This window comes from Vipera ursinii, assembly GCF_947247035.1.
Source record: "Vipera ursinii genome assembly, chromosome: 1".
Taxonomy (NCBI): Eukaryota; Metazoa; Chordata; class Lepidosauria; order Squamata; family Viperidae; genus Vipera; species Vipera ursinii.
In genome coordinates this window covers 334,130,592-334,149,674 of record NC_139512.1, presented here as the reverse complement: position 1 = coordinate 334,149,674, position 19,083 = coordinate 334,130,592, and the positions used below count along the sequence as shown (strand labels likewise).

The following is a 19,083-nucleotide window of genomic DNA, read 5'->3' as shown; positions in this document are numbered from 1 at the left end:
AGGGTCCCCTCTTCGGGGCGACTTTAGGCCCAGCCCACTGGCAGGGTGAAATCAGCCATGGGAAGCGGAGCCCCGCTTTCCTTCAACTGCGATGCCATGATGCAAACCGGAAGTCCCTCCAGTTTGAATTTTAAAGAGGAGGAAGTAAGACATAAATAAGACTGCCAATAGGTCTAACTCATGAAAAATCTTTTTTTTAATTATGAAAGACTTGAACCTTTTTTTAAAAAAACACTAAACAATCCACGAGGATTATGCTGGCTTACATAGAGACCCTACTGCATCTGAACATGTTCATGTATTGCCATTTGATTACTGATGTCCGATGCCTATTGATCCCCATCCCCAGCCATTTCTGCAGAGACTTCAAGACAGCTGTGCTGATAAAACATTTTAAAGCCCCACATAAAAATAAATTTCAAATTAACAGACATAAAATGACTTCAAATCAGAAAGTATTTTATTGATTACAAAACTGCATTCTTGTTAATATCTCCCAACCAGGAGAAACCCAACTGTTACCTTCATTCCGTGCCCCAACCAAGTATCACTCAACGGTGTCATCAGCTACCAAGGGCACAAGGGCAAGATCTGCTCAGCACTTAAGGAAGCTATCAAGGAAAGAGAGGTTGCTGATACCTGGACAATTGATCTTAGGGACTTAGGATGTCTTTCAAAAGAAGACACCTTCTGTGCAGCCCTAAAACCCATCAACAGGCCACAGCTTATCAGGATGCTTGCTCCAGCATGGGCTTTCTTTTAGACGGCAGGGCTGTAGCATCTTTGGAAAAAGCAAGTGTCTGGAAATGAGTCACTATTTTCCTGAAAGTCCCTATTTTCTTCTTGCTGCTCAGGCACGGTAGATAAGTAAACAGAGATCAAAAGAGTACATCAAGTGTGCCAACTGCCCAGTCTGTTTCAGAAAAAAAATATACTTGGCACTTGACCTTTAAACTCGGCCTTTTCAGTATAAATAGCAGAACAAAAACAAAAACACCTCCACATATAAGTAACTTGTAAGCTCCCTCTTTTCAAACTGTGCATGATCCAGGACCAGCTATTCTCTTAGGAGCCTGAGCAGCTTCACTAAATCCCAGATCCTGTGTATCACGGGGCAAAAAATGCTGGAATGTAATTCCAGACTATAAACTGTTGCATGCCATGCCCTTGACCTAAGACTGCTCAATAAAGCAGCTTGTATCTTATTACTCAAACAACAGCTTTATTGCAAGCCAGCTTTGACCCAGGTCAGCAATAAACTTCTCACATGACAAGAAGGAAACAGAAAGCGCTCCATTAGACCTCACTAGGGCAGCTCTTACTTAAAGGATCAAGAAAAAGGCAAGGTATATAGGCAGATTAATGAAACCTTTCCTGGTTTGCTGTTCCCTCTTGCATACGTTGAGTTGCCCCTCTTGCCCATCCTCTCCATGCCATACGGCCAATGTTGGCAAAGATGCAGGTTGGGGAAGGCCATTTTGGACAAAACAGCGAGAGGAAAGTATATGTGTCCCAGGATAATGTTGCAGAATCCAATCTGAGTCGGTCATCAGGACCAGAGGTTTAATCTTCCAAGCTTTTAGACTTGTACTGTAACCCATCCTCAGGGAAATTCTCTCTCTCAGAATGGGCTCCAGCCTGAGTCTGAAAGTTTGGAAGACTAAACCTCTGGTGACCAACTCAGATAGGATCCTGCAAAGTAGTGAGAATCAGAAATTATGAAAATTGCATTTTCAGGAAAAGGTGGTCACTTGTACTTGTCTTTTTAAAATAGAGTAGACAAAATTCTACTTGGCAGAAGCATGAGAGTATCCTTTATGCAGGTTGGATTACTGGGGACAAGCAAATGCCCTCCTCTAATTGCTTTGTGATGTTATTTTAACAGAAGATAAACAATGAAGTGACAGATACCCACAAGGCAGATGTTACAGCTTAGGAACTATAAGGTTTCTAGGAAATCTTTCCAATTACGTCCACTGTCCCCATCCCAAAATGCTGATGAAGAAAGATGGAGCAAGGCTTTAGATGGCTTCCAAGCAACCTCAGGAGAGAGCCCATAACCACTTGAGGGCTGCTTAGCAGCAGCAGACCTCTACTCTGTGGTTGCTAAAGAAAGGGTAAAAACTCCCTCTGCTTCCTTCAGTAAAGAGCAGAAGAATGATATAATGGAGAACCATCCAGATGTTTAAAGTTCAGCAAAGCATCCCCAGTTACAAAGAGATCTTAAAACCAGTTGGGTGTTTTCAGCCTGATCTCCCAGCAATACAGGCCAATTCATTCAATAAAAGGTTCAAAGTTGTGGTGCAGAAATAAGAGTTCCATTGCCATCAACTATCTCCATTAATGGAAAGCTCATCTGTGGCAATGAGACCTTCTCTATCAACATCTCTCGCTGCAACCCCTGCTGGTGGCCTCCCCAAGGGCAGGCGAGCAAGGAGGGGCTGGTGCAGTCCATTATAAAGGGCAGCTCCAACGAGAAGGATGAGGAAACCCAGGATCTGCAGTCCATGAAAGGACTCCCAGCCAATGGCCAGGCTGACAACCCAGATGACAATGGTGCGTAGGCTATCAAGTACCATCCGGGTGGTAGCGCTGATCTCTTTCGTGACACTGATACCAGCAAAGTTGAAGAAGGCAATGCTGCTGATATTGCCCAGTAGGGCTACAGCAATAAGTGGCAGATGGCCAATCTGACAGAAGGCATCTATAGCATCTTCCAGTACCTGCCGTGGGCTACCGCTGAAACTGCCACCAGGTATGTAGTACATGGGTACCAGGATGATGGAGAGTATGATGAACCCAAAGAAACCTGTTAAGAAGGAAGAAGAAATGAAGATGATTGAAACCCAGGAGGATTATAAGCCAATCTCCTCCAACTGGTCCTATCAAAAAGGTAAAGACAGCTTTAGGTTGTGCTCAAGTCCTAGTGATCACACTGACATAGCCTTGGCAAGAGTAAAAATGCAGCTTTCCATTGCCTCCTTTAGGATGTTTTTCTTATGTCCCAATTTCGATATACCTCTGGACATTCCTGCTAGTCTCCCACCAGTACCTTACTTGACTTCCAAGCCCAGGCAAGATTGGTCAGATATTGCTACCTGCTGAATCTCCAGGAGACATTCAATGTAAAATACTTCCAGTAGTTACAAAGTTGCCTTCTCCAACTTTCTAGATATGTTGAGTCTATTATCCTCACAATCCTCAGCTTTGCTGTCTGGAAGCTGTAGCCCCTATAAAACCTCAAGAAAAATGACTGCTAAAAGAAGGGGATAATTCTCCCCAAGCAAGGAAGGAGCAAAACTGGTCATTTTAGGAACTGTAGAATTATGCCATGCCTTGTACACGGAGGAAATAGAAACAATCTTTTGGGGGATATTCTTTCAGTTGCTGCTGTTCATGATGATCTTCAAAGAACACAGTACTCAACTGTAGCAGCAAATTATTTATAAATCATCTTTCTATTTTGTCACAGATGGTAACTCTTGATTCATGTGAACCCAGACACCCATCTGGGAACATTCCAAGACGGCTTACATACCTTCAGTGCCAACAGCCTGCAGGGGGTGAACATTGTGCTTGTAGATAAACTTCTCCTCCAACACCATCTGAATGGCCACAATAACTTGGGCCATAATGATGAGAAGGTCACCTACAGAGAAGCAAGAATCTAAGCATTCCAGAAGACATACACTCCCACTTATTTCCTCTATCTCTATCCAATCTTGAAAGGAAAAGTGTGTGAAATAATCATCTATTCTGTTACATATGGAGATAACATACCCCCCTATGCTTTTGTCTTTTCCCCCCCCGTACAATTTTTATTCTTTTGATTACATTGCAGATTAGTTTTATTGAAGCCATATAATTTAATAGCAATGCATGTTATAAAATAATAAACTAGACACATAGATTGCATTTATCTATAACCTTAATGGCAAATAGCCATTCTACCATGACTTGTTTAATATAAATAATCTAAGCCAGTTGCAGCAGTCTATGACAGGGGTATCAAACTCAATTTCATTGAGGGCCGTATCAGCATTGCGGTTGCCCTCAGGGGGCCGGGTGGGTATGGCCAGGGTGGGCGTGGCCTACTGGGTGGGCATGGCCAGCTCTACATCGTTCGTATCAAGGGTGCCTATGGGGGCCTGGGCAAGAGTGGGACAGATCTGAGGGTCTCCGGCAGGAGGGTCTCTGGGCCAGGGCCAAGGCAGTGGGGGCCGTTCCCTCACTGTTTCCAGGATGGCTTCGCGGGCCACATGAAACCACTTTGTGGGCCGCATCCGGCCCCCGGGCCTTGTGTTTGACATGTCTGGTCTATGACATAGAATGCCCTGTGAATTGCAGGAAAAATTGTTGCTGAGCTCCTTGCCAGTCCATTTCACCGTTTCAGCGAAGAACTCCAAGTTTACATATCTGTCACACTATAGCACCAATCCTCTAGAGATTGTAACCTTTGTTAAAATCAACTATGTGGATGTAACCCATAAATGGAGAAATGGCTTACTCTCCGGAAACCTCATTAAAAGCTATTTTGGAACTATACACATACTCTTTTACCCTAGAACAGGGGTTGGCAACCTGAAACAGTGAAAGAGCCACTCGGAACCGGTTCCCTCAAAAAAAAAAACACCTGGGGAGGTGCAAAATGTGCGCGCGCATGCGCATGCACATGCGCAGAACAGGGGACTTGATTGAAGAGTGGAGCCTAAGGCGAGACACGCACCGGCCCTGCCCCCATCCAGCTCTGGTATGGACAGCTCTGCTGTCCTAGCTTCCCCTCCCCTCGGAAAAGACTGCTCCGAGGGAGCGGAGGAGGAGGAGGAGGCCGAAGGGGAGAAGGAGCCGCTGCAGCAAATCTTCCGAGGCTGCTGCTCGGACTTGCCTATCTCAGCTTGCTGCGGGATTTGGGGGATTTTGTGGGATTTTTTTGCATGCAGTTTACTTGGGGGGGGAGGAGGAGGAGGAAGCGTGGGGCAGCGAGGGGAATAGGGCAGAGAAAGAGAGAATGAAAGGCAGACGAGGAGGGCTCCTCCCTCCCTCTCCAAGGCAAGCTGCCCTCCTCTCCATCCTGTGCCCCCTCTCCCAAAGAGTTTGGCTGGCAGTTTGTCAAACACCGCTCTTCCTCCTCCTCCTCCTCCCCCTCCCCATTCCAGCTTGAGCACAGAGTTTGTGCCAGAAGAAGAAGAAACGGGGGGGGGGCTTCCCCCACCACCCACTGTTTCTCTTCCTCTCTTCCTTCTCCCATCACTTCTTTGGCGCGCGTTTGCTGGGAGCCCACCCAGATTTGAACACCTTGGATTCCGACTCTTCCTCCCACACACCCCGCCCCCGTGCATGCCTTATTCCTCCCCCCAACCCGACACCGGCACAGCCCACCCCCTTTTTCCTGTCCTTCTTGTGAGCGTGCGGGGGCACGCCTAGCTTGCAATGGGACCGGCATGGAAGGTGATGCCGCTGCTGCCACCACCGCCACTGCAAAGACGGTAGCAGCCCCAGCACAGAAGCCAGAAGGGTGGCTGAGCACCCCCCGCACCCCTATTAAGCTCTCCTCTCCCTTCCTCCCTGAGGCTTGGGTTTTGTTTTTTTTGAATGTGGCATAAAATCAGGAATGTGGAACTGGCTGGCTGACTGGGAAAACTCCCCTCTTTCGCCTGTTTCCCCCCCTTCTGCCTTCCCAGGAGGAAAACAGGAAATTCTCTTTCCAAACTGCAACACCCACCTGACTTCTCTCCTGCTGGCGCCCTGCTCGCAGATCCCGATGCCGCTATTTCGGTCTTTTTGGGTAGCCCCTGGCCTGGCCAGGAAGGGAACTTCTGGGGACGGTGTCCTGGAAAGGGGGGCTGAGAGTTTGGGCAGGCAGCAAGCTTGCGATTGCGCTGAGAGAGAGAGAGAGAGAGAGACAGAGAGAGGCAATTGCATTTGCCTTCTCCCCCCCCTCTCTCTGTCTGGGTTTTCTGAGGCGGAGGAGGAGGAAATGAAGTGCGGGCTGCTCACCATCGCGTTTCGGGCACAGACACCGTGGGGCTTAAGCGGCGAAGAGAAAGGACGAGCCGAGGTGGACTCTGCTTTCATTGTTTAAGTTTGCCTGCTCGGCTTCTCTCCAGCCATCCAATCACGCAGCTCTTCCCTCCTGCAAGCCTCGAGCTCACCGGCCCTCTCTTTTTCCTGCAATTCCCTCATCATCATAAAAAATAATGAAAGGCATGCGAGATGACAGCAGTGTTTTCGGAGGAGGAGAGCCCGAGGAAGGTGCAGCAGGTGGAAAAAGGGCTGCTGCCATCTTGCCCGACTTTCTTTCCACCTCACTCTTTTGCGGCAGGGCCGTCCGGCTCTTTTTCCGTCTGCTGCACCTTCCTTGGGCTCCCCTCCTCTGAACACACTGCTGCCATCTCGCCCGACTCTCTTTCTACCCCACTCTTTTGCGGCATGGCCGTTCGGCCATTTTTCCATCTGCTGCACCTTCCTCGGGCTCCCCTCCTCCACTGTTTTGCCAAGTGAGGTCAGGAGAGAGTTGGGCGAGACGGCAGTGGTGTGTTCAGAGGAGGGGAACCCAAGGAAGTTGCAGCAGACACAAAAAGGGCCGGACGGCCCTGCCGCAAAAGAGTGGGGTGGAAAGAGAGTCGGGAGAGATGGCAGCGGTGTGTTCGGAGGAGGGGAGCCCGAGGAAGGAGCAGCAAATGGAAAATGGGCCCACTCACCTTTCCAGCAGTCCTCCAGTCACTTCCTCAGCTGTCGCCATGTGGAGTCCAAAAAGAAGAAAAGAGGTTTGTGGGCAGTCCCACAAACCAAAGAAGTTCAACCAATTAATTCAAACTTCGCGAGTTTTTTTCATGAGAAGTTTGAATTGATTGGTTGAACTTTTTTAGTCCCACTTTTTTTTGGGGGGGAAACTGCACATGGCGGAGGAGAACTGGGAGCTGCAGGAGACGGCTGAAAGAGCCGCATGCAGCTCCGGAGCCGCGGGTTGCCGACCCGTGCCCTAGAAAGACCATTAGTAGATAATGATTGATAACATCCTGGATAAGGTATTGATTTTATCTTTTGCATTTATATAAATTCAAATGCTAGAGGTGCAGTATGTTATTTTTTGGGTGCTATTTACAACATATATCTCCCCCCACCAGCTCTCTAGATGTGTTAGACCAGAACATTGGTATATCTTGGTCAGTTAATCCCATAGGTTGGAAATTCTGGGGGATGGACTCCTGCACCATGTGTTGGAACTCTGAATCAGAGTGATGAAATCTAAAACCGAAAGTATGGGGACACTGCTTTCTGAACTAAGATGTTTGGGTTGGAGAAGAAGAGAAATGTTTTTAAGCTAAGCATCACAATCCTAATGAAGAAGAGCATAGCACGGTCAGAAAGCATATCTGGATATTGAGGACATCTGACAGGAAAGTGAGCCTGTGATCTCTGAAGATAAAGAGCATGAACTGCAAAGGAAACCACTCTCCAGTACACCTGCAAGGGCCACTGGCCTTAGAACACGCTCTCCACGTACCTGTGATGATCTCACTGAGTTTGTGGCTTTCATCATGATTGCTCAGCAAATCTGCCAGGCCAACCACCACCAGCCCTACGATGGTGATCAGGATGCCCAGCCATTGGCTCAGTACCAGCTTCCTCCCCAGGAAGGCTACTGAGAGCAGGCCAGTAAAGATGATCACAGCTCCACGCAACATCTGAAAGCTAGAAGCACTGGTCATGTTCAGAGCTGGAATGGCAAAAAATGGGTAGTGGGGAAAGAGGGAAGAATGGTGATTAGAGGAAAAATTGGGAGGAGGAGGAGACAAAGGACAACTGGAAATTGGGCTTCCGATAGCATGAACGGATGCTCAAAATAGAAGAACTTACGTTGTCCCCCTTCCTTTTCAGACATTATACAGCGCAAAGAGATTTTGCTCCAGAGGGAAGAGCAGGAGAAGAAAAATGATGACAAAGGGATTGTATACTACAGAGTAAATAGTGCTTCCATGAGCGAAATCCTTTTATTCTGTCTCCCCAACTTGGTAGGTGGTTATATCAAGACTGGTGCCCACATCCCAAAACATGATTTGCCACTCTTTACGTGCTCGGCTTCATCAGACTTAAACTATTTACTTATTCTGAATGGCTTGCTTTTCCTATTGTGTTAAAAACAGTGGCTTCTGAATGGAAGTACTGCATGACTGCATTTTTCAAACAGACAAGAGGGAGAGGAAGGTGTTTCTCAGTCCTTTCAGACAAGCAAGAAGCAAGGAACAGAAACTTCAGGGATTTAACTTTATTTTTGTAGGCTATAACAAACAATCCTGAAAATCTGTACACTTGCCCCTTGACCCCTTTTAAGGACCAGGTCAAGGCAGGGTCATTCTGAGCCTCTTTCTCATGCTTTTTACTTTCCCAGGGCTGATCAACTGGTTTTTTTTTTTCTCTCCCTCCTCTTTCTCAAGGCCAGAGTTAAACTCCTCCAAAGTATACTATTCTTAGTAAAACCTCCCCCTCCCCCACTCTTTTACTGGATTTTTTACTGGAGCCCTAGTGGCACAATGGTTAAAATACAATATTGCAGGCTAATTCTGCCTACAGCCAGGAGTTCGATCCTAACTGGTTGACTCAGACGTCCATCCTTCCAGGTTCGGTAAAATGAGGAACCAGATTGTTGGGGTTAATATGCTGACATTGTAAACTGCTCAGAGAGTGCTGTAAAGCTATGGAGCAGTATATCAGTCTAAGTGCTATTGCTATGGCTATTTTATGCACCCATCTGTTAACACACTTACCCACATACATGAGGCTAGTCCCTGTCATATCACATAGTGCTGGAGGCAGGAAAAGCAATCGGTTAAATGGCTGAGGAGGTGTCATGGTGGGTTCTGGCCTCCTCCGGTCAGTGCAGAGCAGGAGGTAGAAGACAGCCAGGCAGGAAAATTCCCCCAGAAACATGCCCACTGCCTGAAATGCAAACCAAAAGTTTGTCAAAGTTCTGGACTGTCATAGATAGCAAACACCCAAGGCCACCAACTGCTCTCAATCTCCTGGCAAAACTTGTACAGATTACCAAGTTGTTTTGAATCAAGGATTCAGACTTTTCAGTGTATATTCATGACCATTTCAACTGTGTTTTCTCTGAAAGCCTCAGTAGATGGCAGCATCGCTTCAATCCTAATTGACTTTGGAGGCTAAGCAGGATTAGATGTAGTTATAAAATGGATGGGAGACACGTGGGAAATCCCAGGACTGTAGATGAAAGAAAATCTAAGAAGACAATGGTCCACCACTGGCATTGTTGCCAGGAAAACTGTATTAATGTGCTGAAATAGTCACCAGAACTTCAACTCAATATGATTTTCCCCTCCCCACGTCTATGGAAATGCATGTGAAAACCTGCACTAAGAGCTTGAGTTATACCTATCAAAATAGTCTATATCTGGCTTGATTATATCTCCATGTTCTCTCTGCTTGAGAAATACTGGCATGACTATTGCCCAGGACTGCAAGTAAGGGACCGGTTATGTGCATTTAAGGGCAGCAGCACACAGAGCAATAGACCCTGGCGTACATGCAGATGTGTCACAAAACGGGAAAACAAAAGCAAAAAAAGAATACGGAGATTTTTGTGAATGCAGAATCAGAAAAACCTCTGCTCTTAGCATCACAGAAATCAGTTTGGCCCAGTGTTTTTTTAACCTTAGCAATTTTAAAATTGTGTAGAATTCAACTCCCAGAATCCCCCAGCCATCCTATAACTTAAGTGGTTTAGATACAATGAAACAAAGTAGTGCAGAATCTTGCCAATGTTACCTGTAGAAAGGGATGCTGGAAATTGTGTGTTTCTGTTCCATGGCAGCCCGGTGCCTTCAGCTTGTCAGCCCACCTGAAAGGAAGGAGTGAGGCCTCAGTTAGAATATGTGTCCCCAAGATTCGGATTTACATCACATTTTGGCATTTGGGGATGTGAAACATTGTTGTAAAAGCTTGTGCAAAATGGTAATGGAGACTAGTCCATTCATCACATGGAGAATCTGCTAGAAGTCACTGATTCATTAGATTTCTACCTGCCACTCTGTCATCCACACCTCTTGAAGGACAAACCCTACCTGTGGGAGCCACACTGGGGATCTGAGAGTTTAAACGTACAGAAACCTGTCCTACAGATGAGTATCTCACGTACGTTAGGTCTTAGAAGAAGCCCCACTTATAAGTGGAGATCTAATAAACCAATATTTACCAAAACGTTTCTAACGTTTGGCTCTCAACTCCCGAAAAAGCAATTTGAGAAGGTCCCTGTCTTTCTCACTTCAAGCCAAAACTGCCTTTTTAATAGATGAGATAGTGGCAGTTGGAAACGGTCCTTTTCATTCAGATATTGAAGAAGATGCATACCCTGCTAGCAAGGCCAAGTTGAAAGACAAGTGAAGAAATACTCCTTAAACAGCCTTCTCCAACCACAGCTCAACACATTTGAAGAAAATGACTACTAGGCTAAGCAAAACCACAAATTAAGCGTAGCCAGTTTATTGACTTTGCTCAACTTCTAAGGGAAAAATCGCTCTTTGATACATTTCTTTGCCTGGACATGTCCCCAGCTTAGATATCTAACTGCAGACAAAACTGCAAAGAGCTTATTTGCTGACACCAGGCCAAATCTGGTTGCTGTAATTGGAAACTCTGATACAGCAAACAAAGTAACACAAGAACAGATCTTTCACAGTTCAGGTGTCAAAGCTGCTATTCACTTATGCCAAAAGTAACATTTGGTGGAACAAAAAGACACCCAATAATTACACGATATAGTAGGTACACAGTCGCTATTGCTAAACATATATTGATGGAGATTAGGTCTGTGGGCAAGTGGTGGGGGGGGCAGCTAAGATTTTTTTACACTGCAACTTTTCAGTAATGCCGATGGAAGGTTAGGGTTGAATTAGAGGGTGTTTTTACCTGTTTTGATAGGGATATTTTTTATCGTTTTGCCAAAAATGGGTGATAAACAATGCTTGCCATTGTTAGGTTGCTTACAAAATATAGCAACAGGATCTTGTTAAGCTTTAGACGCCCCAAAAGGGATTATAATGCAAAGAGCTCCTTCCCCACAGTATTGGTGGAATATTATTAATTAATAACCCAAGATTAATTAATTAATAACCCAAGATGCTACACTATAACAGAGTAGGTGATGGGTCAGCTGTCTGTGCAGTTGCAAGCAAAACCACATCTGAAAAGGGTATTTGTGGCCTCCTGAGATTGGAAAGTCTTCATATCAGATGGAGTGGCTATAAGAGCTATAAGAGTTCACAACAGACAAAGCTGGATCAGAGGAAAGAGCATAGCTTAGTAGCATAACTACTCTGCGTGTAAAATAAATCCTCAGCAGCTCCAGGATGAGTAGAGAAAATTTTATGTCTGGAAATGTGAAAAGCCTCTCTGACAGTCAGCACTGACAACGTCAATTTAGATAGTTCTAGATTCAACATAAGTCACCACCATTTTTTCAGATTGTTGTGTGAATTAGGCCACAGTATTAAGCACAATGGCTGAATTTCTGTGCTACCATTTCAGACTTCTTCCGAGATGGAACTTTAAGGGTAAGGCAGGGATGAAATCTCATTCACCCAACTTAATACCTACTTCCCACAGAAGTAAAAAAAAACAAACTCTGATGATGTCACCAGAAAGTCAAGAAACTGAATAGCTGAGCAAAACCTTGAAATTTTGCCCATTCCTATATCAACCACGATATGACTTGCTTGGGCCTATTTCAACGTGTAGAAGACAACAAAATGAGATACAAAATGCAGTAACACGAGAGCTAAGGAATGATGGCAAAGGCTACATTCAGAATTTTATTATGAGGAAGGACCTGAAAAAGTTGGGAGTAAGGGGCAATCTGACTGTTGGGAGCTGCTGAAGTTTGAGAACTTGTAAAAGCAAAGTCCCTGAACTACCAGCTCTCTCCATCTTGCCAGTATGTACCAGCAAGCGGATGGAGTAGAGGCAAAACCAAATCTGGCCAACTATTTATTATTTATTACAGATTTATATGTCACCCATTCCCAAATTCAGCCACACTCAGACATAATTGTCCTGCTCTTCCTAAGAGGCTTCCATCTAAGCCTCGTAACAATTTTTGGGCAAAGCTATGTAATCATTCACAAATCATATGAGTTTAAAAGTACTATAATACAACTTGTGCAAACACGTTTAAAGCAGCTACACCCACAGGTTTCTTTCAATAAACTAGGAAAATTTTAGAGCACAGATATGTCCCCCCCAAAATGTCATGACTTGTCATCTTTCAAGTTTGCTTACTCAGCACTAGAGCTTGCAAAAAGTCAAAACAAATCTGTGGCAGAGATTTAGCTGATGAAATTTGGAAGAATCAGGAATATAGCTACAATGCCTAACAGTTACACAGATTCTTCAGTGTTTACAACCATCAGAGGAAACCTAAAGGTCAGGGGTGTCAAACTCAATTTCATTGAGGGCCGCATCAGCATTGCAGTTGCCCTCAGGGGGCCGGGTGGTATGGCCAGGGTGGGTGTGGCCTACTGGGTGGGTGTGGCTAGAGTGCTTATGGCCTACTGGGTGGGCATGGCCAGCTCTACATAGTTGGCATCAAGGGTGCCTATGGGGGCTTGGGCAGGAGTGGGACAGATCTGAGGGTCTCTGGCAGAAGGAGGATCTCTGGGCCAGGGCCAAGGCAGTGGCGGCCGTTCCTTCACTGTTTCCAGGATGGCTTCGTGAGCCACATGAAACCACTTCGCGGGCCGGATCCGGCCCCCAAGCCTTGTGTTTGACATGTCTGCTATAGGTAGAAGAAATGCAACCAGGTATTATGAGATAGATTTAAGAAGAACAGAAGCCTCAGACTCAGGCAATTTTTCCCAACTGGATGTCTTCATGCAGCTATATTTGGCTAAGTTGGCTGGTTTATACAAATTTAAACCCAATCTATTTGGAGGACACTAGGTTGGGGAATCCAGCCATATTAATTGTAAACACATCTATACAGTATGTTGGTCCCAAGTGGCACCAATATGGAGAGCTGAAAAATATTTTATGATCTACTCTCAGGCAAAAATATATCAAAGTTGCTAGTTGGGAAGAACAACAATGTGCTACAAGCAATCTAGGAAATGATGTAGAAAGAGAAATATTTGAGGAGAGTGAATACTGACTATGATAAAAAGAACCACCTACATGGAAGAAAATAAAAAGAATGGAGATGTGGAATGTCCCAAGCATGAACCATGCAAAGCTAGACATAAAGAAAGAAATGACAATGATCAAATAGGCATTCCTGGCATCACTGAGATAATTTTTGGTCAGATGAGTTTATGCAGTATTGTTCTAGAAGTGACACCATCAGAAGCACCGATAACAAATAAAATTCACGAATCAGTTGACAGCTTCAAAGCACTAAATACAAAAATAATAGCTGATCAAATCCAAACTAAATCTTTGAATGTCTCATTTGTCCAACTTTATGCACCAACAGAAGTATCTGAAGAATAGTTCTACGCTGACATTTAAGAAGTGCTATAAAAAGGTTGAAAAGAGATAGAATATACTTTATGGGACATTTCAACACCAAAATTGAAGACAATGAAGAAGCATAAATTGTTGGCAGATATTTTATACTAGAAAAAAATGAAGCAAGTATCTACTTAGGGCACTTCCACAACAGTGGTTGGCTGAGGACTACCAATGCAAGACTTATTCAACCCAAATGCTAGTTGTACACTTGGACATTGACAAACACATTGTATTGCAACTAAAATCAATTATAAGTTATATAGCCAATAATGGAAAAACACAGTTATTTCTGTTCAAAGTTTACCCATTGCAGGCTATGGTTTGAATTATCAACTACTTGTAGGCAAAGTTGGTTTTAATTCAAATTCTGTAACATCAAAAAAGAATATAGTCCTGTATGTAGGAAATGTAATATTGAGAAGATTTCACCTCTATATAGTATGTAGTTGAAATAAACTAAGAGTTAATTAACCATGGAAAAATAACCAAATGAACTGTGGAAAGATCCAACTAAGTTTTCAAATAAACAGCCCAGAAACATGGCCATACAAAAATCCAGCAAAGCAAGGTAACTTAATGAGGACTTTCAACTTAAAACTAGAAAAAAAATGAGAAATACTGGGATGAGCATTGTATACAATGGAAGACAGAAACTGAGAAGGATACATTTTTTGCCCTAATAAAGAAAGACAGGAAAAAATCAAGTTCATCCCAATCCCTCCAAAAGGGTGACACTCGCAACTGCTACACAAAAGCCTTGATTTCATGCATTAGCAAAAATTTGTTGAAAATCATACAACAAACCATGAAAAAAGAGCTGTCCAACACATAGAAGAGGAAAAGGTACTTGAGACCACACTTTGAATGTTGGAACAAGCATGTAGATTTCAAAAGGACATATATTTATTCTTCACTGACAATATCGAAGCTTTTCAATTACATTAAAATTTATCCAAGTATTTATAAGAAATGAATGTTCCAGTATTCTTGATTAAATCAATAAAATCATTATGCAACAACAAAGAAGATGCTGTCAGAACACATACTAGTTCAAGACTGGAAAAAAATGTCTGGGAGGGCTGTATTCTATCCCCTTTGATTTATAAGGTAAAGGTAAAGGTTCCCCCGCATATGTGTGCTAGTCGTTTCCAACTCTAGGGGCCGGTGCTCATCTCCGTTTCAAAGCCGAAGAGCCAGCGCTTGTCCGAGGACGTCTCCGTGGTCATGTGGCCGGCATGACTAGACGCCAAAGGCGCACGGAACGCTGTTACCTTCCCACCGTAGTGGTCCCTATTTTTCTACTTGCATTTTTACGTGCTTTCAAACTGCTAGGTTGGCAGAAGCTGGGACGAGTAACAGGCACTCACTCTGTTACGCAGCACTCAGGATTCGACCCGCCAAACTGCCGACCATCTGATCGACAAGCTCAGCGTCCTAACCCACTGAGCCACCGCGTCCCTTTTTGATTTATACATAGTGGCAATTTTGAGCAATCTTAACTAAGATGAATCAGGATTGGAAAAAAGATTGGTGGCAATTTAAGAGATGCAGGTGACACCATCTTACTAGCAGAAAATGCTATAGAACAAATTATTCTAAAGATCAAGGCAGAAAGTGAAAAAAGCTGGATTGCAGGTAAATACCAAGAAGTTTAAGGTAATAAAAACAGCTGGAAATGGTGACATCAAGAGAAAAATTGACTGAATCAGTCCCAAGGACTTTATTAGATCATTTGGTTCTAAAAATGACTGAAGATGTTTTAACCCAAAATTAAATATAGAATATCACTTAGCCATGCTGCAGCAAGTAGAAGGAAGATCCACCAAGCCATCATACCAAGTGCAGAATAGTAAATGATTATTTTTATATAGGATGATAAAAATGGACAATAAAAATGTGGATAGAAGAGTAGACTCCTTTTAATTTATGGATCTGGAGATGTCTACTGTGTATGTCTTGGACAATAAAAACAACAAGGAGATTTTAGATTACACCATACCAGAAATAACACTGGAAGCAAAGATTATCAAGCTAAGGCTGTCTTATTTTGACCATATCATGTGATCAAATTCCTTAGAGAAATCAAGGTTGGTAAAGAAAATGATGAATCAATATTATCAAGCAAGATATTGAGCTGATCTTAAAGGGTCTGAAAGTTGGATGAGACTGAATAGATAAAGGGTTTGGTTGGAGAAGGCTACCTAAACATTATTACCCCTACTTGTCAGGCACTATTAGCATGCTTTTCTCTCTTGCTAATAAGGTGCTGAAATATATATTCATTTTCGTTCAGAATCTACCACAATATCAGGCTTCACTACATTCCTCTTCATTCAAAGAGGTGTCAATTCAGTGTATTTTTCTTTTTCCACTGAAATTCTGATAACAATCTCAAAGTGCTATAACCAAATGACAAGAATGTTCATTGATCATTGGCTACCTTCTCAGTCTTGAGATCTGCTCTCTCCTCTATCTTATCTGCAGCAGCAATCCCCTTGTTTACCAGAAAATCAAGTTTCAGACAGAATAGGCAAAGCCATCAAAGAGAAAAATGGGTGATGAAGTTGAAAGAGAAATACTTCCAGGAAACAGGGTCCCTTAATATGTGGAATAGCTTTTTATCTCCAGGTATTTCCTTCATGTCCAATAAATGGAAACAGGAAGGAGAAAAACGAGCTTCTTGACGAACTGAGTCCCCCCTTTTCCTATTTGTGTACACTTGTCATCCCTAGCTTCGCAGTTATTTGCATCTATTAAAATATACTTGGGCCAGTTAAAGCAGATAAAGCAGGCTTATTTATCACCCTGAATTGCCTTTTTTTTTACTGCTAACCTGATATCTAATCCCAGCAATTGTGATTTGTAAATCAAGGTGTACAGCAAACCATGCTGTGTGAACTCAACTGATGTGGATTATTCTACTAACCCTGGTGAAAGAGGCCTGACTTCAGCACAATGTGTAAAATGTGTCTCCAGCCACCTCACAATGTGATAGGACCCTCAGAAGAACTGTGCAGGATCAAAGTCCTTCTTCAGTTCAGCTTCACAATGAACAAAAACTATCTCTCAGAAGCTATTAAACAGGATGTAAGTTCCAAAACTTGATTTTATTTATTTATTCACCTAAGTGACTCTGGGCAGTTTACAATAAAATGGTCTCTTGTTGGCATTTCTCAGCAACTGGGAACATACTGGCTCAGTTCACATAATGGCCTATAATGTAATGAGGTTAAGTAACTGTAATTCAATGGGAACCCATACAGTACCAGTATGGTACCATTACATTAAGCCATAATATAACTTATTTGGGGGGGGCATATCAAGTAAGAGAACCTAGCAACTATGGGTTGATAATCTTTAGGTTAATCCATTATATGAACTCCCCCCAACTCTGAAAACTGCAATTAATGTCTAGCTAACCAGTTCAACAGTTTCCAATTATTCTGAAAAAAAAATTGGCATTCAAGCAAGTACACAAGACCCTGGCAAGAGACTCTTAAAAGAGAATATTTGTAGCTCAGGGTTGAAATGAGAGGTCCTTGGTGTTCTGTGAGCTTGGTTGTTTTCTTGCAAACCGTTCATTATCCAAACTAGGTAGCATCATCAGTGCCTTTCCCCTCCATGTTTTGGAAGAATGGAGGATCTCAGTGAGTTCATCACAGACTATTCCCTCCATCCCACCTCCCCACCCCCCATTCCTTACACTCCTTTCGCAAACCTCGGTCGCTCTTTGGGCTGCCCCTCTTGGGGTGTTTTTTTTTTTTTTAACGGCAGCTGCTCTTCCCAAGCTCCATCTCGTCCTATTCTAACGCGGGCAGAGAGGACGAGACGATGTCGGGGCTGCCTCCCCACGTCCCACCCCGACTTACTTCGCGGAAAGCGTGTTGATGGAGCCGGTGATTAGCATCAGCGCCGCCAAGCACAGCTGGTACCTCGTCCAGGCCATCGCTGATGCCTGCCGCCCTCAAGTAAGCCGGCGGCCCCAACTATCCTCCGCAGCGGCTCTGGTGCATTTCCTCCTCGGCACGTCACATGACCGCCGTCGATCAGCTGACAGTCGGCTGAGCTGGCAAAGGCGCCCACGTTTTGCAAGCCGCCTTCTCAGCAACAACCGTGGTGGGGAGGGGAGAAGCTCGTGACTCGGTCCTCTCCCCCCCTCCCTCATTGGAAGACGAGGGATGCTTTGCGAGCAGATTAGACGGCAGTGGAGTCTTTTCGGCAGTGAAACGGAGGCTGTGCGTTTTAACTGAAAGCAGGCAGGAGTTCAGCCGGTGAAGCTTCCTTCCTCTTCCGTTCAGCTTGTTATTGTCAAGAAGGGATTTGCCCTTAGTTACTGGCCTCCCTAAAAATCACAATGTGCATTGTTTGTGCTGCGCTCCTAAGGAGTGACGGTTGAAAAAATAGTTTGAGCTAAGCATTTTAGAGAAAGACCCAGATTTTGCTGTTTGCTCGAAGTAAGTAAGGAATAGCAGAGCTGGGCAGAAATTAGGCTTGCTAGTATATACAGATATGGAACTGAAACTGCAGACAGAGAAGAAGGAAGTGTTTCTGCTAGAGTCCCTTATCCCACATTGCTCATCTTAAAAAAAATTAAGGAGAATTCGACTTGGTTAATACTTAGGTGGGAGACCATTAAGATATTCCATTCCTGAAGGCCAGACTGAAAAGTTGAAGAAACATCTTGAAAGAAAGCAATGGTAAGCTTAGCAGTACTATTGCAAAGAAAATTCCATGGATACGCCCAAGTAATCAGGAGAAATCCAACGCAATTTGTCCTTTCTTTACTTGACATGCCATGCTTCCTGATAGATCAAATCTCTTGATTTGCCACAGACTGAAGATTCTAATTCAGAATTGTTTTAAATTGGCAGCACAATTACACCATGAACCAGAGCAAAAGGTAAAATTAATAGCTTTATTGAACTTGGTTGATCATCAAGAGGCTAGCATTTTTTGAATGTACAAGGAGATGGTACAGGAAAGTGTTCAAATAAATTATTTGGATTCAAAAGTCTGTTAAATTACCTAACATTCTATGAATAATTATTGTTTATATATATAGTCATCTTTGGCTACTCTCGTACATTTAATTTCACCAATCATCTCCTTTTACTATTTTCACCTCTGCTCCAATGAATCTGACACAGCAGTGTATTCTCTTGCAAGGATAATGCTGCACAAATTCAAATGAAGTGATTCAAATGTAGCCAATTGTAATGTTGATATTTATTTTGTCGCCTCTTGATGAGATGGATGTATACATATTTAACAAATAAATATAAATTTGTACTCCAGGAAAAACTGCTAAATCACTGCTATTTTACCAAATGTCACAGAACTTTTTATAGTTTTCATTGTTTAGTCAATTTGTTTAGCTTAATTAAGTTGAATTTAGGGACAAAGATCTACTTGTGCTTCTTTTTTCAGGCAGGCATACTAGGCCAGTGATAAGTTCTGGAATGTCACATTTTGGAACAATAGGAACGCAAGAGTGTAATGCTTTACCACACTTCAGTGTACTGAGGCCGCATACAGTAGTTGGGAGTGACTTGGGACTTC

The 19,083-nt window shown here is 43.6% G+C and overlaps 1 protein-coding gene across 1 annotated transcript; it reads right to left on the bottom strand.

The window, feature by feature from the left end:
• Nucleotides 1-268: 268 nt before the first annotated feature.
• On the bottom strand, nucleotides 269-17,556 carry SLC35F6 (solute carrier family 35 member F6). Its single transcript, XM_083362967.1, has 6 exons — nucleotides 17,394-17,556; nucleotides 9,790-9,862; nucleotides 8,769-8,940; nucleotides 7,508-7,720; nucleotides 3,539-3,649; nucleotides 269-2,809 (listed from the first exon to the last, which is right to left on the bottom strand). Exons 1-6 carry the CDS (start codon nucleotides 17,468-17,470, stop codon nucleotides 2,328-2,330), a joined length of 1,128 nt encoding a protein of 375 aa, XP_083219093.1. The 5' UTR covers nucleotides 17,471-17,556; the 3' UTR covers nucleotides 269-2,327.
• Between the last annotated feature and the right edge of the window lie 1,527 nt (nucleotides 17,557-19,083).

Excerpts from the sequence above, each read along its gene's own strand:
- SLC35F6 (XM_083362967.1), bottom strand. The coding sequence starts at position 17,470 with ATGGCCTGGACGAGGTACCAGCTGTGCTTGGCGGCGCTGATGCTAATC. Across the intron at positions 9,863-17,393 it reads ATCAACACGCTTTCCGCGAA|GTGGGCTGACAAGCTGAAGG; the intron begins GTAAGTCGGGGT and ends CCTTCCTTTCAG. Across the intron at positions 3,650-7,507 it reads ACTCAGTGAGATCATCACAG|GTGACCTTCTCATCATTATG; the intron begins GTACGTGGAGAG and ends GCTTCTCTGTAG.